Consider the following 17,695-nt stretch of genomic DNA (forward strand, 5'->3'; position numbering starts at 1 on the left):
ATTTGATAATATCTGTCAAAATCACAATGCTTAAAACCATTTATTTTTTATAGAGAAAAATAAATGGGGTCTTGCTATGTTGCCCAGGCTGCTGAAATGTAGTGGCTATTCACAGGTTCCACTGTAGTGTACAGAGCAAAACTCCATCTCAATAAATAAATAAATAAAGACTCCATCTCAATAAATAAATAAAGATAGATGCCATAGTCCTCTGAGTACTAAATGACATATATACTCACCCACCACATAACATTTAAGTCAACAGCAAACCACAAATATGAACAACAGTCCCATAAGGTTATAATGAAGCTGAAAAACTCCAACTGCCCAGTGACGCTATAGTGGTAACGTCATGGCACAAAGCATTACTCACGTGTCTGTGATGATACTGGTATAAACAAACCTACTGTACTGCCCATCAAATAAATGTACAGCACATAGAATTATGTACAGTACTAACACTTGACATAGATAATGACTATGTTACTGATTTATGTATTTATTATACTATACTTTTTTTTTTTTTTTGACACAGCGTCTCGCTCTGTCACCCAGGCTGGAGTCCAGTAGCACGATGTTGGTCAGGCTGGTCTCAACCTCCTGACCTCAAGTGATCCACCTGCCTCGGCCTCCCACAGTGCTGAGATTACAGGTATGAGCCACTGCATCTGGCCAATATACTTTTTATTGTTGTTTTAATTTAATTTTATTTTATTTTGAGACAGAGTCTCACTCTGTTGCCACGGCTGGAGTGCAGTGACATGATCTCGGCTCACTGCAACCACCACCTCCTGGGTTCAAGCAATTCTCCTGCCTCAGTCTCCAAAGTAGCTAGGATTACAGGTCCATGCCACCACACCCAGCTAACTTTTGTATTTTTTAGTAGAGACAGGGTTTCACCATGTTGGCCAGGCTGGTCTTGAACTCCTGACCTCAACTGATCCCTCCACCTCAGCCTCCCAAAGTGGTAGGATTACAGACGTGAGCCACCACACCTGGCCTATTGTTGTCTTAGAGTGTATTCTTTCTACTTATTAAGGAAAAAAGGTTAACTGTAAAACAGCCCCAGACAGGTCCTTCAGAAGGTATTCCAAAAGAAGGAATTGTTATCAAAGATGACAGCTCCATGTGTGTTAGTGTTCCTGAAGACCTTCCAGGGGGACAAGATGTGGACTGAGAAGACAGTGATACTGATGATCCTGACCCTGTGTAAGACCTAAGCTAACATGTTTATGTTTGCACTGTTAATAAAAAAGTTTAAAAAGTGAAAATGATTTTTTTTTGACACAGGGTCACTATCTGTACACCAGGCTTGAGTGCACTGGTGCAAACACAGCTCACTGCAGCCTCAACCTCCCAGGCTGAAGCAATATTCCTGCCTAAACCTCCCGAGCAGCTGGGACCACAGGTGCATGCCACCACACCTAGCTAATTTTTAAATATTTTGTAGAGACGGAGTCTTGTTATGTTGCTCAAGCTGGTCTTAAACTCCTGAGCTCAAGTGATCCTCCCATCTCAACCCCCCGATTACAGGTATGAGCTACTATGCCCAGCCATAAATGAATTGTTTTTTGTTTGTTTGTTTTTTGAGATAGAGTCTCACTCTGTCTCCCAGGCTAGAGTGCAGAGGCATGATCTCAGCTCACTGCAACCTCTGCCTCCTGGGCTCAACCAATCCTCCTGCCTCAGTCTCCCTAGTAGGAGGGACTACAGGTGTATACCACCAAACCTGGCTAATTTTTATATTTTTAGTAGAAACAGGGTTTCACAATGTTGCCCAGGCTGGTCTCCAACTCCTGGGCTCAAGCAATCTGCCCGCCTCAGCCTCCCAAAGTGCTGGGATTACAGGCGTGAGCCACTGCACCTGGCCAAATGAATTTTTCTTAATAGGAAAAAAGCTTAAGGCCGGGCGCGATGGCTCATGCCTGTAATCCCAGCACTTTGGGAGGCCAAGGTGGGCGGATCACAAGGTCAGGAGATAGAGACCATCCCTGGCCAACATGGTGAAACCCTATCTCTACTAAAAATACAAAAACTAGCTGGGCATGGTGGTGTGCGCCTGTAATCCCAGCTGCATGGGAAGCTGAGGCAGGAGAACTGCTTGAACCTGGAAGGCGGAGATTGCAGTGAGTCGAGATTGTGCCACTGCCCTCCAGCCTGGGCTACTGAGCGAGACTCCGTTTAAAAAAATAAAAATAAAAAAAATAAAATAATAAAAATAAATAAAATAAAATAAAATAAAAATAAAAAATAGATAAAAGAAAAGAAAAAGAAAAAAGCTTATAGAATAAGGATATAATGAAAGAAAATATTTTTGTACAACCCTTCAATGTGTTTGTAAGTTGTTATTATAAGAGTCAAAAAGCTAAACAAAATTAAAAGGTTTATGAAGTTAAAAACTTACAATAAATTGGGTTAATTTATTATTGAAGGAAGACGTTTCCATAAATTTAGTATTGCCTAAGTGTACAGTGTTTACAAAGCCTACGGTGGTGTACAGTATGTACTAGGCCTTCACATCCTACCACCACTCAGTCACTGACTCACTTCAAGGCCTGGAATCTCCATTCATGCTAAGTGTCCTACACAGGTGTATCACTTTTTATCCTTTCTACTGTATTTTTACTGTACTCGTTCTATGTTTAAATATGTTTAGATACACAAATACCCAAAATTGGGTAACAACTGCATATAGTATTCAATACAGTAATAAATGTACAGATGTGCACCCTAAGAACAATAGGTTACACCACATAGCCTAGGTGTGTAATAGGCTATACCATCTAGGTTTGTGTAAGTACATTCTATGATGTCCACACATAGATAAAATCGCCTAACGACGCATCTCTCAGAACATATCCTTGTCACAAGGCAATCATGGCCATGCTCTGCAGACTGCTCGATAGCAAACGATGAAAAATACCCTAATCCTCTACCAGTACACTGTGGTCAAATTATAGTACATCAAAGTGTGGAATAACACGCAGTCATGAAAACTGTAACACAATTTTAAAAAAGAGCAAACATGCGGGCAGATCGCTTGAGGTCAGGAGTTCGAGATCCGTCTGGCCAATGTGGTGAAACCCCGTCTCTATTAAAAATACAAAAATTAGCCAGGCATAGTGGTGCACACCTGTAGTCCCAGCTACTCAGGAGGCTGAGGTGGGAGAAGTGCTTCAACTGGGGAGGCGAAGGTTACAGTGAGCCAAGATTACGCCATTGCACTCCAGCCTGGGCGACAGAGCTAGGGAGACTCCGTCTCAAAAAAAAAAAGCAAACATGAAAAAAAGTAAGCCCCGTTTCTTAGTCCATTTTGTGTTGCTGAAAAGGAATACTTGAAGCTGGGTAATCTACAAGGCAAAAAGGTTTATTTGCCTCACAATTCTCATGGCTGTAAAGTTCATGACTGCGCATCTGCATCTGATGAGGGGCAATCAGGCTGCTTTCAGTCATGGTAGAAGGTGAAGGGGAACCAGTATGTGGTGATCACATGGCAAGAAAGGAAGCAAGGTTGGAGGTGTGCTGGTTCTTTTTAAAAACCAGCTCTCTAGGGAACTAACAAAGTGAAAAGTCACGTCTACTCCAGGGAGGGCATTAATTTAATCCATTCAAGAGGAATCTACTCCCATGACCCAACCATCTCCCATTAGGCCCCACCTCCAACACTGGGGATCACATCTCAACATGAGTTTGGAGGGTACAACATCCAAACCACAGCACGCAGGAAAAGGGCTATAGTGTACCGAAAGTCTTCAAAAGATGAACCTGTCTCTTGGGTGTATAAGAAGACATTCTAAGGGGTACACAGAAACATAGGTTTAAGATCAACACCCACATGCTCCTACTGATCTGCCTGAGAACTAGCACAAGGTCAAGGCATTAGACTGATCTCTTGTCATCTCCACTTCTCACAACTGCTATTCTCTTATATACAGGCATCTCCTCTCAACCACCCTAAATCTTACTGCAGAACTTGCGTGAAACATGGGGAGTAAAAACCTCCAAGATACCAAACAAAGGGACCATTGGTGACAAAAGAGAAATACAATACAGGTCTCTGAGAGGCCTCTAATCCAGATATCAAAAAGTTCCACAGTAGGGTTTTGTGTCCTATACATGTTTCAGCCTGGGCAACATGGTGAAACTTGTCTCTACTAAAAATACAAAATTTAGCCAGGCATGGTGGCACACACCTATAATCCTAACTACTCCAGAAGCTGAAGCAGGAGAAGCGCTTGAACCTGGGAGGCAGAGGTTGCAGTGAGCCTAGATGGCACCACTGCACTCCAGCCTGGGTGAAAGAGCAAGACTCCTTCTCGCAAAAACAAAAATCCAAAAAGAGCTGGTTACCTTACAGGTGTATACTACCCATTTATTAAAATTGGAAAAAAGGAGTCAGACTTTCTGGCAGAAAGTCAGTGTTATTTATTTAGCTGCCTGGTTTGTCAGTGAAGACTGGCTTTGCCATTAAGGTTACTGGTGTTAATTTTCCACAACTGAACAAATTAAATCCACAGTTCCAACAATTAGATGAAAATGTATTTAAATAGTTTATATTAAAATTTGCATCATGTATTTAAATACATATTTAAGTATGTACATGATCTAAGAGTTAACCATTTACCAGACACAAATTTAAAATACAAAGGTATATTTAAATGAACATTACTTCATTACTTCAACTTTCCCAAACCTTTGAGTATACTGGTTGAAATAAGGTGCCTATGATAGTTTTATGTGTCAAACTATCTAAACTATAGTACCTAGTTATTCAATCAAAATCTAACTTAGATATTGTTATGAAAATATTTTGTAGATATGAGTAACATCAGCTGATTTGAAGTTAAGAAGATTGGCCTCCATAATCAGGGTGGGCCTCATCCAATCAGTAAAAGGCCCTAAGGGCAAAACTAAGGCTTCCCTGAAGAAGAAACATCCACCTGACAGACAGCCCCACTGTGGATATCAGACTTGCCTGGCCAGCCCCAGCAATTATGTAAGCCAGTTCCTCGCAAAAAAAAAAATATCTTTATATGTACATAAACCTGTTGAAAATTTTATATAGTGTATATATATTTATAATACATATAATACATACAATATTCATCTGTATACATGCATACATATGTGTCTGTATATTTATACACATACATAAACTCCATCTGGTTCTCTTTCTCTGGTGAAACCCTAATTGATTGAGAGTCCCTATAGGTGAATGGTAAGAAGTACAATTAATAACCTTTTGTTAGGTCTCAGTAAAACCTTTTTACTTTGCTTCTCAGAAAATGAGAATGCAAAGGGCCCTAATGACTTATTAAAAAACCTAAATCTCTTCCATGTCTGCTGGTTTCAAATTATCTGCTTCTAGCAAAACTAAAAGAGGAGGGCCTAACTGAATTGACACCTGCTAAATCATTAAAAATCCTTTATTGTCAATGACTGCTATATGCTTTTTCAAACACAGTTGAGAAGAACAAAGAACTGAGACCCTTATAAGCTCTAAGGGCAGAGATTTCGGTAGTGTTGTTCACCACTCATCACCAGTACTTAGTAGAATGTCCAGTACACAGCAGGAACTCAAAATACATTTGGTAAATGAATACATAAGCAAAACTCCACCATTCTGATCTACCTACTTACATGTAAAAATTGTGTTAGAATCTACATGAATATAAATCAAACATGATTGGAACAGAATGAAAGCTAAACCTGTCTCATTCTAGCAATGATGTATATTATTTCAAGGATTCATTAAGCTAAGTGGAAAGGAAGTCCCACTAAGCTTAAGATTTCCTATGAAAATGTCACACTTTTAGTTTTACTAATTATCAAAAATTTTACAATGTATACTGTAATTATAAAAATCCAAAGAAAAATGTTAAGACTCTTGAGTCTTATGAACTCAGAAAATGTAAATAGTTTTTACATTTTAATTTACATATGCATTTCCGTTGCAGTGATTCACAAGATGATTAATACAATTTGCAAGCATAAAAAACATTAGGTTAGTACACCAGGCACACCTGTAACCCCAGCACCTTAGGAGGCCGAGGTGGGCAGATCACTTGAGGCCAGGAATTCAAGACCAATCTATCCAACATGGCAAAAACCCGTCTCTACAAAAAATGCAAAAATTAGCTGGGTGCGGTGGCGCACACCTGTGATCCCAGCTACTCAGGGTGGCTAAAGCAGGAGAATAACTTGAATCCCTACGTCGAGAGGCAAAGGTTACAGTGAGCTGAGATTGTGCCACTGCACTTCACCCTGGGTGACAGCCAAACTCTGTCTCAAAACAAACAAACAAACAAATAAATGAATAAATAAAGGAAGGGAAGTCAAGAGAAAAAAAGAGAAAACATTCTAATCCGCTATCATTTTTGAAAAAACCTGGGCCGGGCATGGTGACTCATGCCTGTAATCCCAGCACTTTGGGAGGCCGAGGTGGGTGGATCACGAGGTCAGGAGATCGAGATCATCCTGGTTAACATGGTGAAACCCCGTCTCTACTAAAATACAAAAAATTAGCTGGGCGTGGTGGTGCACACCTGTAGTCTCACCTATTTGGGAGGCTGAGGCAGGGGAATTGCTTGAACCTGGGAGGTGGAGGTTGCAGTGAGCCGTTATCACACTACTGCACTCCAGCCTGGAGACAAAGTGAGACTCCGTCTTAAAAAAAAAAAAAAAGTTGGCCGGGCGCGGTGGCTCACGCCTGTAATCCCAGCACTTTGGGAGGCCGAGACGGGCGGATCACGAGGTCAGGAGATCGAGACCATCCTGGCTAACATGCTGAAACCCCGTCTCTACTAAAAAAAAAACAGAAAACTAGCCGGGCGCAGTGGCGGGTGCCTATAGTCCCAGCTACTCGGGAGGCTGAGGCAGGAGAATGGTGTGAACCCGGGAGGCGGAGCTTGCAGTGAGCTGAGATCCGGCCACTGCACTCCAGCCTGGGCGACAGAGTGAGACTCCGTCTCAGAAAAAAAAAAAAAAAAAAAAAAAAGTTTAAGAAAAAACCTGCTGCAGGCCGGGCGCGGCGGCTCAAGCCTGTAATCCCAGCACTTTGGGAGGCCAAGACGGGCGGATCACGAGGTCAGGAGATCGAGACCATCCTGGCGAACACGGTGAAACCCCGTCTCTACTAAAAAATACAAAAAACTAGCCGGGCGAGGTGGCGGGCACCTGTAGTCCCAGCTACTTGGGAGGCTGAGGCAGGAGAATGGCGTAAACCCGGGAGGCGGAGCTGGCAGTGAGCTGAGATCTGGCCACTGCACTCCAAGCACTCTAGCCTGGGCGACAGAGCGAGACTCCGTCTCAAAAAAAAAAAAAAAAAAAAAAAAAAAAAAAAAAAAAAACCTGCTGCAGAGGAAAGAACATGTATATACACTTTTGTATGTATTTTCTTTCATACACAAGAATTCTCACTGGAAAAGACACCAGAAGCTAGTAATAATAATGACTTGTCGGGGGAGAACTGGGTTTTGGGGGGGTCCTGATATAGGGAGCTTTTGCACTGAATACATTTTTGTATCTTTTAAATGTTTACTCATTCAAACGTTAACTTATATTTTGGGAGGCAGGGTCTTGTTCTGTCACTCAGGCTGGAGTGAGTGGCACAATCATAGCTTACTGCAGCCTCAGCCTCCAGAGATCTGTATTAATGTTTTATTTTTTATTTTACTTTAATTTTTTTTTTTTTTTTTTTTCTGAGACTGAGTCTTGCTCTGTCACCCAGGCTGGAGTGCAGTGGTGAGATCTTGGCTCACTGCAAGCTTTGCCTCCCAGGTTCAGGCCATTCTCCTGCCTCAGCCTCCAGAGTAGCTGGGACTACAGGCGCCGGCCACGACGCCTGGCTAATTTTTTTTGTATTTTTAGTAGAGTCGGGGTTTCCCCGTGTTAGCCAGGAAGCTCTCGATCTCCTGACCTTGTGATCCGCCCACCTTGGCCTCCCAAAGTGCTGGGATTACAGGCGTGAGCCACCGCACCCGGCCTATTTTAATTTTTTTGAGATAGAAAAAATTGACACAAATCTCACTGTGTCAACCAGGCTGGAGTGCAGTGACACGATCTTGGCTCACTGCAACCTCTGCCTCCCGGGTTCAAGGCATTGTCCTGCCTCAGCCTCCTGAGTAGCTAGGATTACAGGCGCCTGCCACCACACCCGACTAATTTTTGCATTTTACTTTTTTTTTTGAGATGGAGTCTCGCTTCGTCGCCAGGCTGGAGTACAGTGGCACAATCTCAGCTCACTGCAATCTCTGCCTCCCGGGTTCAAGTGATTCTCTTGCCTCAGTCTCCCAAGTAGCTGGGACTATAGGCACATGCCACCATACCCAGCTAATTTTTGTATTTTTAGCAGACACAGGGTTTCACTATGTTGGCCAGGATGGTCTCGAACTTCTTACCTCGTGATCCGCCTGCCTCAGTCTCCCAAAGTGCCGGGATAACAGGTGTGAGCCACCGTGCCCAGCCAATTTTTGTATTTTTCCTAGAGATGGGTTTTTGCCATGTTGGTCCTGGCCTCAAGTGATCTACCTGCCTCGGCCCCCCAAAGTGCTGGGAGCCACCATGCCCAACCAATGATCTGTGTGTGTGTGTGTGTGTGTTTGCCTTCCTTGTACCAGTTTTTTGAAATTTCCTTTTTTTTTCTCGCTTTTAGATATGAGGTCTTCCTGTGTTGCCCAGGCTACTCTCCAACTCCTGGACTCAAGTGGTCTTCCTGCCTTGGCCTCCAAAAGTGCTTGGATCACAGGTGTGAGCCACTGTCCCCGGCCTAAATTTTCTTTCTTTTCTTTTCTTTTTTTTTTTTTGAGACGGAGTTTTGCTCCTGTTGCCCAGGCTGGAGTGCAACGGTACGATCTCAGCTCACTACAACCTCCACCTCCTGGGTTCAAGCAATTCTGCCTCAGCCTCCCAAGCAGCTGGGATTACAGGTGTGTGCCACCATGCCCAGCTAATTTTGTATTCTTAATAAAGACAGGGTTTCACCATGTTGGTCAGGCTGGTCTTGAACTCCTGACCTCAAGTGATCCACCCACCTCGGCTCCCAAAGTGCCAGGATTAGAGGTGTGAGCCACTGCGCCTAGCCCTAAATTTTCTTTTTTTTTTTTTTTTTTTTGTTGTTGTTGTTGTTGAGACGGAGTCTCGCTCTGTCACCCAGGCTGGAGTGCAGTGGCCGGATCTCAGCTCACTGCAAGCTCCGCCTCCCGGGTTCACGCCATTCTCATGCCTCAGCCTCCGAAGTAGCTGGGACTACAGGCGCCCGCCACCTCGCCCGGCTAGTTTTTTGCTTTTTTTTTTAGTAGAGACGGGGTTTCACTGTGTTAGCCAGGATGGTCTCGATCTCCTGACCTCGTGATCCGCCCGTCTCGGCCTCCCAAAGTGCTGGGATTACAGGCTTGAGCCACCGCGCCCGGCCTAAATTTTCTTTTTATTTGTCAGGAAGTTATTCATCGTTTGTATTTTTTTTTTTTTTTTTTTAAGAGACATAGGTGTCACTCTATTGCCCAGGCTGGAATGCAATTGCTCAGTCATAGTTCATTCCAACCTTGAAATACCGGACTCAAGTGATTCTCCTATCTCACCCTCCTCTGTAGGTAGAACTATAATTATATATAACTAAATAAATAAAATAAAATACAAGATGGGGCCATGCAAAGTGGCTCATGCCTCTAATCCGAGCATTTTGGGAGGCCAAGGCAGGTGGATCACTTGAGGTGAGAAGTTCGAGACCATGCTGGCCAACATGGCGAAACCCAGTCTCTACAAAAATACAAAAATTAGCCAGGAGTGGTGGCGTGCACCTGTAGTTCCAGCTACTCAGAAGGCTGAGGCAGGCGAATCACTCGAACCCACGAGGCAGAGGTTGCAGGGAGCCGAGATTGCACCACTGCACTCCAGCCTGGGTGACAGAGTGAAACTCTGTCTCAAAAAGAAAGAAAAAAAGAATCTTCATTTGGTCTTTCATATTGTTACTAAACTCAACTTACAATGTTTTTATTTTTAATAATCTCCCCTTTTCTCATTTTTTCGTTTCTTATTTTTGGCTCTGAACTGACATCATTTATTTTTATATCTTAACTCTTATGAGGCTGGGCATGGTGGCTCACACCTGTAATCCCAGCACTTTGGGAAGCCAAGGAGAGCGGATCACCTGAGGTCGAGACCAGCCTGGCCAACATGGTGAAACCCAATCTCTACTAAAAATACAAAAATTAGCCAGGCATGGTGGTGCACACCTATAATCCCAGCTACTCGGGAGGCTAAGACAGGAGAATTGCTTAAACCCAGGAGGTGGAGATTGCAGTGAGCCGAGATTGTGCCACCACACTCAAGTCTGGGTGACAGCAAGACTCCGTCTCAAAAAAAAAAAAAACAAAACAAAACAAAAAAACTTATGGCTTCTGGACTTATTTTCTAGGTCTCTTAATCCATTTTTCCCCCCCAAGAGAAAGGGTCTCCCTTTGTCACCCAGGGTGGAGTGCAGTGGTATGAACACAGCTCACTGCAGCCTCAATCTCCTGTGCTCAAGCAATCCTCCTGCCTCAGTCTCCTGAGTAGCTGGGACCAGAGCTGTGTGCTATCACACCCAACTAATCTTTTCTTTTTGTTGTTGTTGAAATGGGATCTTCCTGTGCTGTCCAGGCTGGTATCTAATTCCTGGGTTCATGTAATCATCCTGCCTCAGCCTCCCAAAGTGTTAGGTTTATGTAATTTTTTATTCAACTATGGGCAACAGAGCTAGACTCCATCTCAAAAAAAAAAAAAAAATACACTGAAGTCTCCAACTTACTCTTAAATGGTTCAGAAAATAATATATGTATGTTTGCATTATATATAGCATGATAAAGCCAATAGGGCAAAATGTTAACAACTGTTGAATCTGAGTAAATGGCATGAGAGTTCCTTACACACTTGGACACTTTAAGACTGAAAGACGTTATGACCTTTTAGAAGTAAGTACTGAAATATTTACAGATAAAAAGGTAAGGCTTCTTTGACGTGCTTCAAACTAATGGGCTAGCGAGTAGGGGTCTAGATGAATCAAAATTGATCATGTATGGATCACTGTTAATACACAGTGATGGAAACACCAGGCATATTGTATTCTCTGCTTGTACATGATGAAAGTTTTCTGTAATAATAAGTTTGCTTTTTTTTTTAAGAGTCTGTAAGCCGGGCGCAGTGGCTCACACCTGTAATCCAGCACTTTGGGAGGCAGAGGTGGGCAGATCACCTGAGGTCGGGAGTTCGAGATCAGCCTGACCAATATGGAGAAACCCTGTCTCTACTAAAACTACAAAATTAGTCAGGTGTGGTGGCACATGCCTGTACTTCCAGCTCCTCAGGAGGCTCAGGCAGGAGAATTGCTTGAATGGCGTAAACCCAGGAGGCGGAGCTTGCAGTGAGCTGAGATCCGGCCACTGCACTCCAGCCTGGGTGACAGAGCGAGACTCCGTCTCAATAAAAAAAAAAAAGAAAAAGAGTCCATAATGGCCAGGCGCAGTGGCTCTCACAGCACTTTGGGAGCACAAGGCAGGAGGATCACTTGAGAGCCCAGGAGTTGGAGACCAGCCTGGCCAACATGGTGAAACCCCATCTCTACTAAAAATACAAAAATTAGCCAGGCGTGGTGGCATGCGCCTATACTCTCAGCTACTTCGGAGGCTGAGGCATCAGAATTGTTTGAACCAGGAAGGCTACAGTGAGACAAGATTGTGCCACTGCACTCCAGCCTGGGCAACAGAACGAGACTCTATCTCAAAAAATAAAAAAAGAGGCCGGGCGCGGTGGCTCAAGCCTGTAATCCCAGCACTTTGGGAGGCCGAGACGGGCGGATCGTGAGGTCAGAAGATCGAGACCATCCTGGCTAACACGGTGAAACCCCGTCTCTACCAAAAAATACAAAAAAAGCTAGCCGGGCGAGGTGGCGGGCGCCTGTAATCCCAGCTACTCGGGAGGCTGAGGCAGGAGAATGGCGTAAACCCGGGAGGCAGAGCTTGCAGTGAGCTGAGATCCAGCCATTGCACTCCAGCCTGGGCAACAGAGCGAGACTTCGTCTCAAATAAATAAATAAATAAATAAATAAATAAATAAATAAGAGTCCATAATCAGAAGAGTTTTTTAAATGGAAAAACTAAAGTTCAGGAAAATTAAGTGGCATCCACACTCAGGACTCCAGTTTTGAACTCATTCTAACAACACTTTCTCCATTAACCCTCCCTAAAAAACTCCTCATAAAACATGAACTTTTCAGACAACTTTATGTGCTCTCTGCACCTGATGTTTTAGTCAATACGACAGAAATACAGTAAGATACATCTAACTCCACCATTCCTAGATATATAGTTGCCTTTGAAAGTAAATCCCAGCTACTCAGGAGGCTGAGGCAGGAGAATTGCTTGAACATGAAAGGTGGAAGTTGCAGTGAGCCGAGATCATGCCATTGCATTCCAGCCTGGGCAACAAGAGTGAAACTCTGTCTCTAAATAAATAAATAGATAATAAAATAAAATATTTTTTAAAATCTCATTTATATTCATATACTTTGGATTTAATCATGCTCATAATCTAGCTTCTAAGGTTGTTGCTAGTTGGGTGTGGTGCCTCACACCTGTAATCTCAACATTTTGGGAGGCCGAGATGGGAGGATTGCTTGAGGCCAAGAGTTTGAGACCTACCCTGGCAACATAACAAGACCCCATTTCTACCAAAAAAATGTTTTTTAATTAGCTAGGCATGGTGGGATGCACCTGTACTCCCAGCTACTCTAAAGGCTGAGGCAGGAAGATCCTTTGTGCCAAGGCTTGATTCAAGGCTGCTATGAGCTATGATCCTGCCACTGCACTCCAGACTAGGCAACAGAGCCAGACCCTGTCTCCAAAAAAAAAAAAAAGCATAAAGGGGGAAAAAAAAAAGCAATTTGGGACCAGCCATGGTGACTCACACCTGTAATCCCAGCACTTTGTGAGGATCCCTTGAGGCTAGGAGCCTGGTGCTTTTAAAGCAATATTTTGTTCTCATTATCAGTAGCAAATGTGAAGCCCTTGATATGCTGAATATATAATTTGTAAACATGACAGAACTCATATAATAATGAACACTTTTTTCTTTTACATGTCAGCAATTAATTGAAATAATGAACACTTTCTATACAGAAACAGAAAAACACTATGAACTACAGGAGAAAATACAGTAAGAATTTAACTTACGAGACAACTAACTTGCCTGGCTAAATCTACAACACAGTGGGGCAACGACTCTCAAGCAAACTCAGAACAAACCTTTGCAAACAGCATTCTTCCTTATACCCATACCAGAACATTTTAAAAGCTTCAGGATCCTCAAGACCATAGTGATTATAAATCAAAGTATCAAACTGGCCAGGCACGGTGGCTCACACCTGTAATCCCAGCATTCCCAAGGTGGGTGGATCACTTGAGGTCAGGAGTTCAACACCAGCCTGGCCAACATGGTGAAACCCTGTCTCCACTAAAAATACAAAAATTAGCGGGACTTGGTGGTGCATTCCTGTAATACCAGCTACTTGGGAGGCTGAGGCAGGAGAATCACTTAAAGCTGGGAAGCAGAGGTTACAATGAGCAGAGATCATGTCATTGCACTCCAGCCTGGGTGACAGAGCCAGACTCCATCTCAAAAAAAAAAAAAAAAAAAATAGAAAAAGAAACAAAGTATCAAACTGCAAAATCCACCTACATAAGTTCCTAGAGTCTCACTACATTTTTGTAGAGAAAAAAAATAGCTTTCAACATAATGTACTTTCTGTCTTGAAATTTAAATCACTTCAGTGTGTTTATTGTTCTTTTGAAAATTCAAACTGGCTAAAATTTTCTTTAAATTTAAGGTCAGGCGTGGTGGCTCATGCCTGTAATCCCAGCACTTTGGGAGGCCAAGGCGGGCAGATCACCTGAGGTCGGGAATTCAAGACTAGCCTGACCAACATGGAGAAACCCCACCTCATTAAAAATACAAAATTAGCCAGGCATGGTGGCACATGCCTGTAATCCCAGCTACTAGGGAGGCTAAGGCAGGAGAATCGCCTGAACCCAGGAGGTGGAGGTTGTGGTGAGCCTAGTTCACGCCATTGCACTCCAGCCTGGGCCACAAGAGTGAAACTCCGTCTCAAAAAATAATAATAATAATCAAAATAATAGGCCGGGAGTAGCGGCTCATGCCTATAATCCCAGCACTTTGGGAGGCCAAGGCAGGTAGATCACCTGAGATCAGGAGTTCGAGACCAGCCTGGCCAACGTGGTGAAACCCTGTCTCTACTAAAAATACATAAATTAGCCAGTACTCCCAGCTACTTGGGAGGCTGAGGCAGGAAAATCACTTGAACCTGGGAGACAGAGGTTGCAGTAAGCCGAGACAGTGCCACTGCACTCCAGCCTGGGTGACAGAGCGAGACTGCATCTCAAAATACATAATAAATAAAATTAACTAAATAAATAATGAAACCTGCACATCCTGCACATGTACCCCTGAACTTAAAAGATGGGGGAAAAAAATATCTGGCTGGGCATGGTAGCTCACACCAATAATCCCAGCACTTTGGAAAACCAAGGCAGGAGGATCACTTGAGCCCAAGAGTTCCAGACCAGCCTGAGAAACATAGGGAGACTATCTCTGTAACACGTGTTTTTTTTTTTTATTGGCCTGGTGTTGTGGTACACACCTGTGGACCCAGCTACTCTGGAGGCTGAGGTGGGGGTATTGCTTGAGCCTGGGAGGTCGACCTGCAGTGAGCCATGATTGTGCCACTGCACTTTCCAGCCTGGGCAACAGAGCAAGACCTAGTCCCCTCGCCAAAAAAAACTAAGTATTATTCAGCTATTTTAGCAGAGAGAAAACATCCTCCAAAACAGTGAAGTATAAATTTCCTCCTATCTGTATCCTTACAAAACCATCAGTGGGCCAGGCCCAGCAGTTCATGCATGTAATCCCAGCACTTTGAGAGGCCAAGGTGAGAGATTACTTGAGGCCTAGAGTTCAAGACCAGCCTGGGCAACATAGCAAGTCTCCATCTCTATTTAAAAGAAAAATCCACCACTGAAAACAGGAGATGGCAAGACACTGCCCAGATCATTTGCTAAAGCCTATTTACAAAGGTTTCTATGTCAACATTTTCACCAATTAATAAATGTGATGCAACCTAAAAAACTATATACTAGGCCAGGCCTGATAGCTCACACCTGTAATCCCAGCACTTTGCAAGGATGAGGCAGGAGGCTCACTTGAGCCCGTGATTTTGAGGCTGCAGTGAGCCATGATCACACCACTGCGCTCCAGCCTGGGTGGCAGAGCAAACTTTGTCTCAAAAAAAAAAAAAAAAAGTTATATACATACATACACACACACACATATAATGACATACACACATATATACACTAAAACCAAACACCAGTGTTTGTTTTCAGTTAGTATCACTTATTTTACTCCCATCAAAACTACAATGAAGATAAATGGACAAGCAAAAGGCTTCAGGTAAGAAAAAGCATCTCTGCACCTCATTATGAAAAACACAAGACAAACATTTTTTAATCAGAGAAAAACAACTTACTAGCATGCTTATCTGCGAGCATTATAAGTGTGTTGGAAATATCACGTCGTCTATAAAAGCATACTACTTTTGCTTCCACGTTGCCACTTGCAGTCTAAGAGATAAGAAAAATAAAAGTCATTTGTACTGAATATTAGAGTCAAATAATTTATAAAACAAAACTAGATACAGCACAATTATATGATCGTGCTCATTAATACTGGTGCCAACCACAACTGCAGGATAACCACAGAGCTAAAAAATTCAAATAAGGATGAGCAACATTTGTTCTGCTTCCAAGCACAACTGGAATGTCAAACATATAATAATACTGGCATTAAGTAAACTAAACTGATTAGACCCTTTAATGATTAAAGCCAGACACAGTTAACACTGATTAGCTTTAAGAAACTAATCCTCCCTACTGCTTCAATTAACTAGCCTTTAAAAAAAAAAAAAAAGGAAAAGAAACTAATCCCCCCAGTTTTTAAAGCCACAACTGACGGAAATAATTTATTTCAGTCATGTAAACATACCTTGTCCAAACCCATTCCCAGAAAGCACAAGCTAAGTGTAAAATCACCAAGCCCTCCCCTAAGTATCCCATGTTCCATGGACAGTGAAGCTCTGCAGGTGGGAAGCAGCCATCATACCGAATAGACCAGGTGACCTGGAAAGGCATTCTCTAGCCCAAGGAAGTCTACGAATCTCTTAAGAGTCAATATTCTGGCCGGGCACGGTGGCTCAAGCCTGTAATCCCAGCACTTTGGGAGGCCGAGACGGGTGGATCACGAGGTCAGGAGATCGAGACCATCCTGGCTAACACCGTGAAACCCCGTCTCTACCAAAAAATACAAAAAACTAGCCGGGCGAGGTGGCAGGCGCCTGTAGTCCCAGCTACTCGGGAGGCTGAGGCAGGAGAATGGCGTAAACCCGGGAGGCGGAGCTTGCAGTGAGCTGAGATCTGGCCACTGCACTCCAGCCTGGGCGATAGAGCGAGACTCCGTCTCAAAAAAAAAAAATAAAAAAGAGTCAATATTCTAAAGCAGTACTTAGTTTACCTCCACAACTAAACATATTAAAAACCTTGAGTTATGAACACTGAAACTCCCATTTCTTTTTGGCTAGTCTACAATGCAATCAATATTCAGTTAGGTTCTTCCAAAGTATGATGGCTTCAAAAAAAATTCAGTTATGCTGTCATTTACTCCAGCTGGGGCCCAGGCTCCTGCTCTCCTATTCTCCAGAATTTTGAGAGCTCTCAAGAAGGTCAATCATTCATCACAAAGTTCCCTGTAAAAACACACAGATTATAATAAAATGCTATTGTGATTTCCATTTTCAAATAAATGTGAGAACAAATTTTCAGAAATTTATCCGGTCTTACAGATATACTCAAATACAAAGAAGAATATATAAGTTCTGCAGTAAATGTGTCAATTTTATGAAGTTCAGCAGCAGTATTTTAGATTAAAAAATAGTCCTGTGGAAACAGTGCCCCTTAAAATTGAAATCATATTAAATTTCTAACCAAAGTGCTTCTATATTTCATAATACTGTGATCAAATACATTCTCCAGAAGTAATGATCCAGCAGTCTGCTAACTGAACAGGCCAGGATTTCCATGTAAATAAAAAAAAATCTATCAGTGACTTCAAATATAAGCTCTTAGTCATTTCTGTCTTCTTGAGATTTTGTCTTTTTGAGATATGCCTTGAAACTGTTGCTTTGGATTTTCAATGTGATTTTTGTCTCTTCTTGAGACATTAAAAATCCAGGCTGGGCGTGGTGGCTTATGCCTATAATCCCAACACTTTGGGAGGCCAAGGCAGGGGGATCACAAGGTCAGGAGTTCTAGACCAGCCTGGCCAAAATAGTAAAACCCTGTCTCTACTAAAAATTCAAAAATTAGCCAGGTGTGGTGGCACACACCTGTAGTCCCAGCTACTCAGGAGGCTGAGGCAGAATTGCTTGAACCTGGGAGGTGGAGGTTGGAGTGAGCCAAGACCACATCATTGCACTCCAGCATGGGTGACAGAGTGACACTCCGTCTCAAAAAAATAAAATAAAAAATCCAAATCAATAGTTTCAAGGCATATTTTTTTCTGCCTCACTAGTGAGTTCCTCCAATAGGGATGCTAT

At 42.9% G+C, this 17,695-nt stretch overlaps 1 protein-coding gene across 6 annotated transcripts in view; it reads right to left on the minus strand.

Annotated features, from left to right (window-relative positions):
- MTA3 (metastasis associated 1 family member 3) overlaps window positions 1–17,695 on the minus strand; it is a 191,811-nt gene that overhangs the window by 163,801 nt on the left and 10,315 nt on the right. For all 6 annotated transcript variants that reach the window (XM_030921242.1, XM_010382593.2, XM_030921240.1 and 3 more), the window contains exon 3: window positions 15,575–15,668. In XM_030921242.1, coding sequence (XP_030777102.1) covers window positions 15,575–15,668 — 94 coding nt within the window. The remainder of the gene's footprint in view (window positions 1–15,574; window positions 15,669–17,695) is intronic.

The sequence above is a fragment of the Rhinopithecus roxellana genome, chromosome 17 (assembly GCF_007565055.1).
Source record: "Rhinopithecus roxellana isolate Shanxi Qingling chromosome 17, ASM756505v1, whole genome shotgun sequence".
In the NCBI taxonomy this organism is placed as follows: domain Eukaryota; kingdom Metazoa; phylum Chordata; class Mammalia; order Primates; family Cercopithecidae; genus Rhinopithecus; species Rhinopithecus roxellana.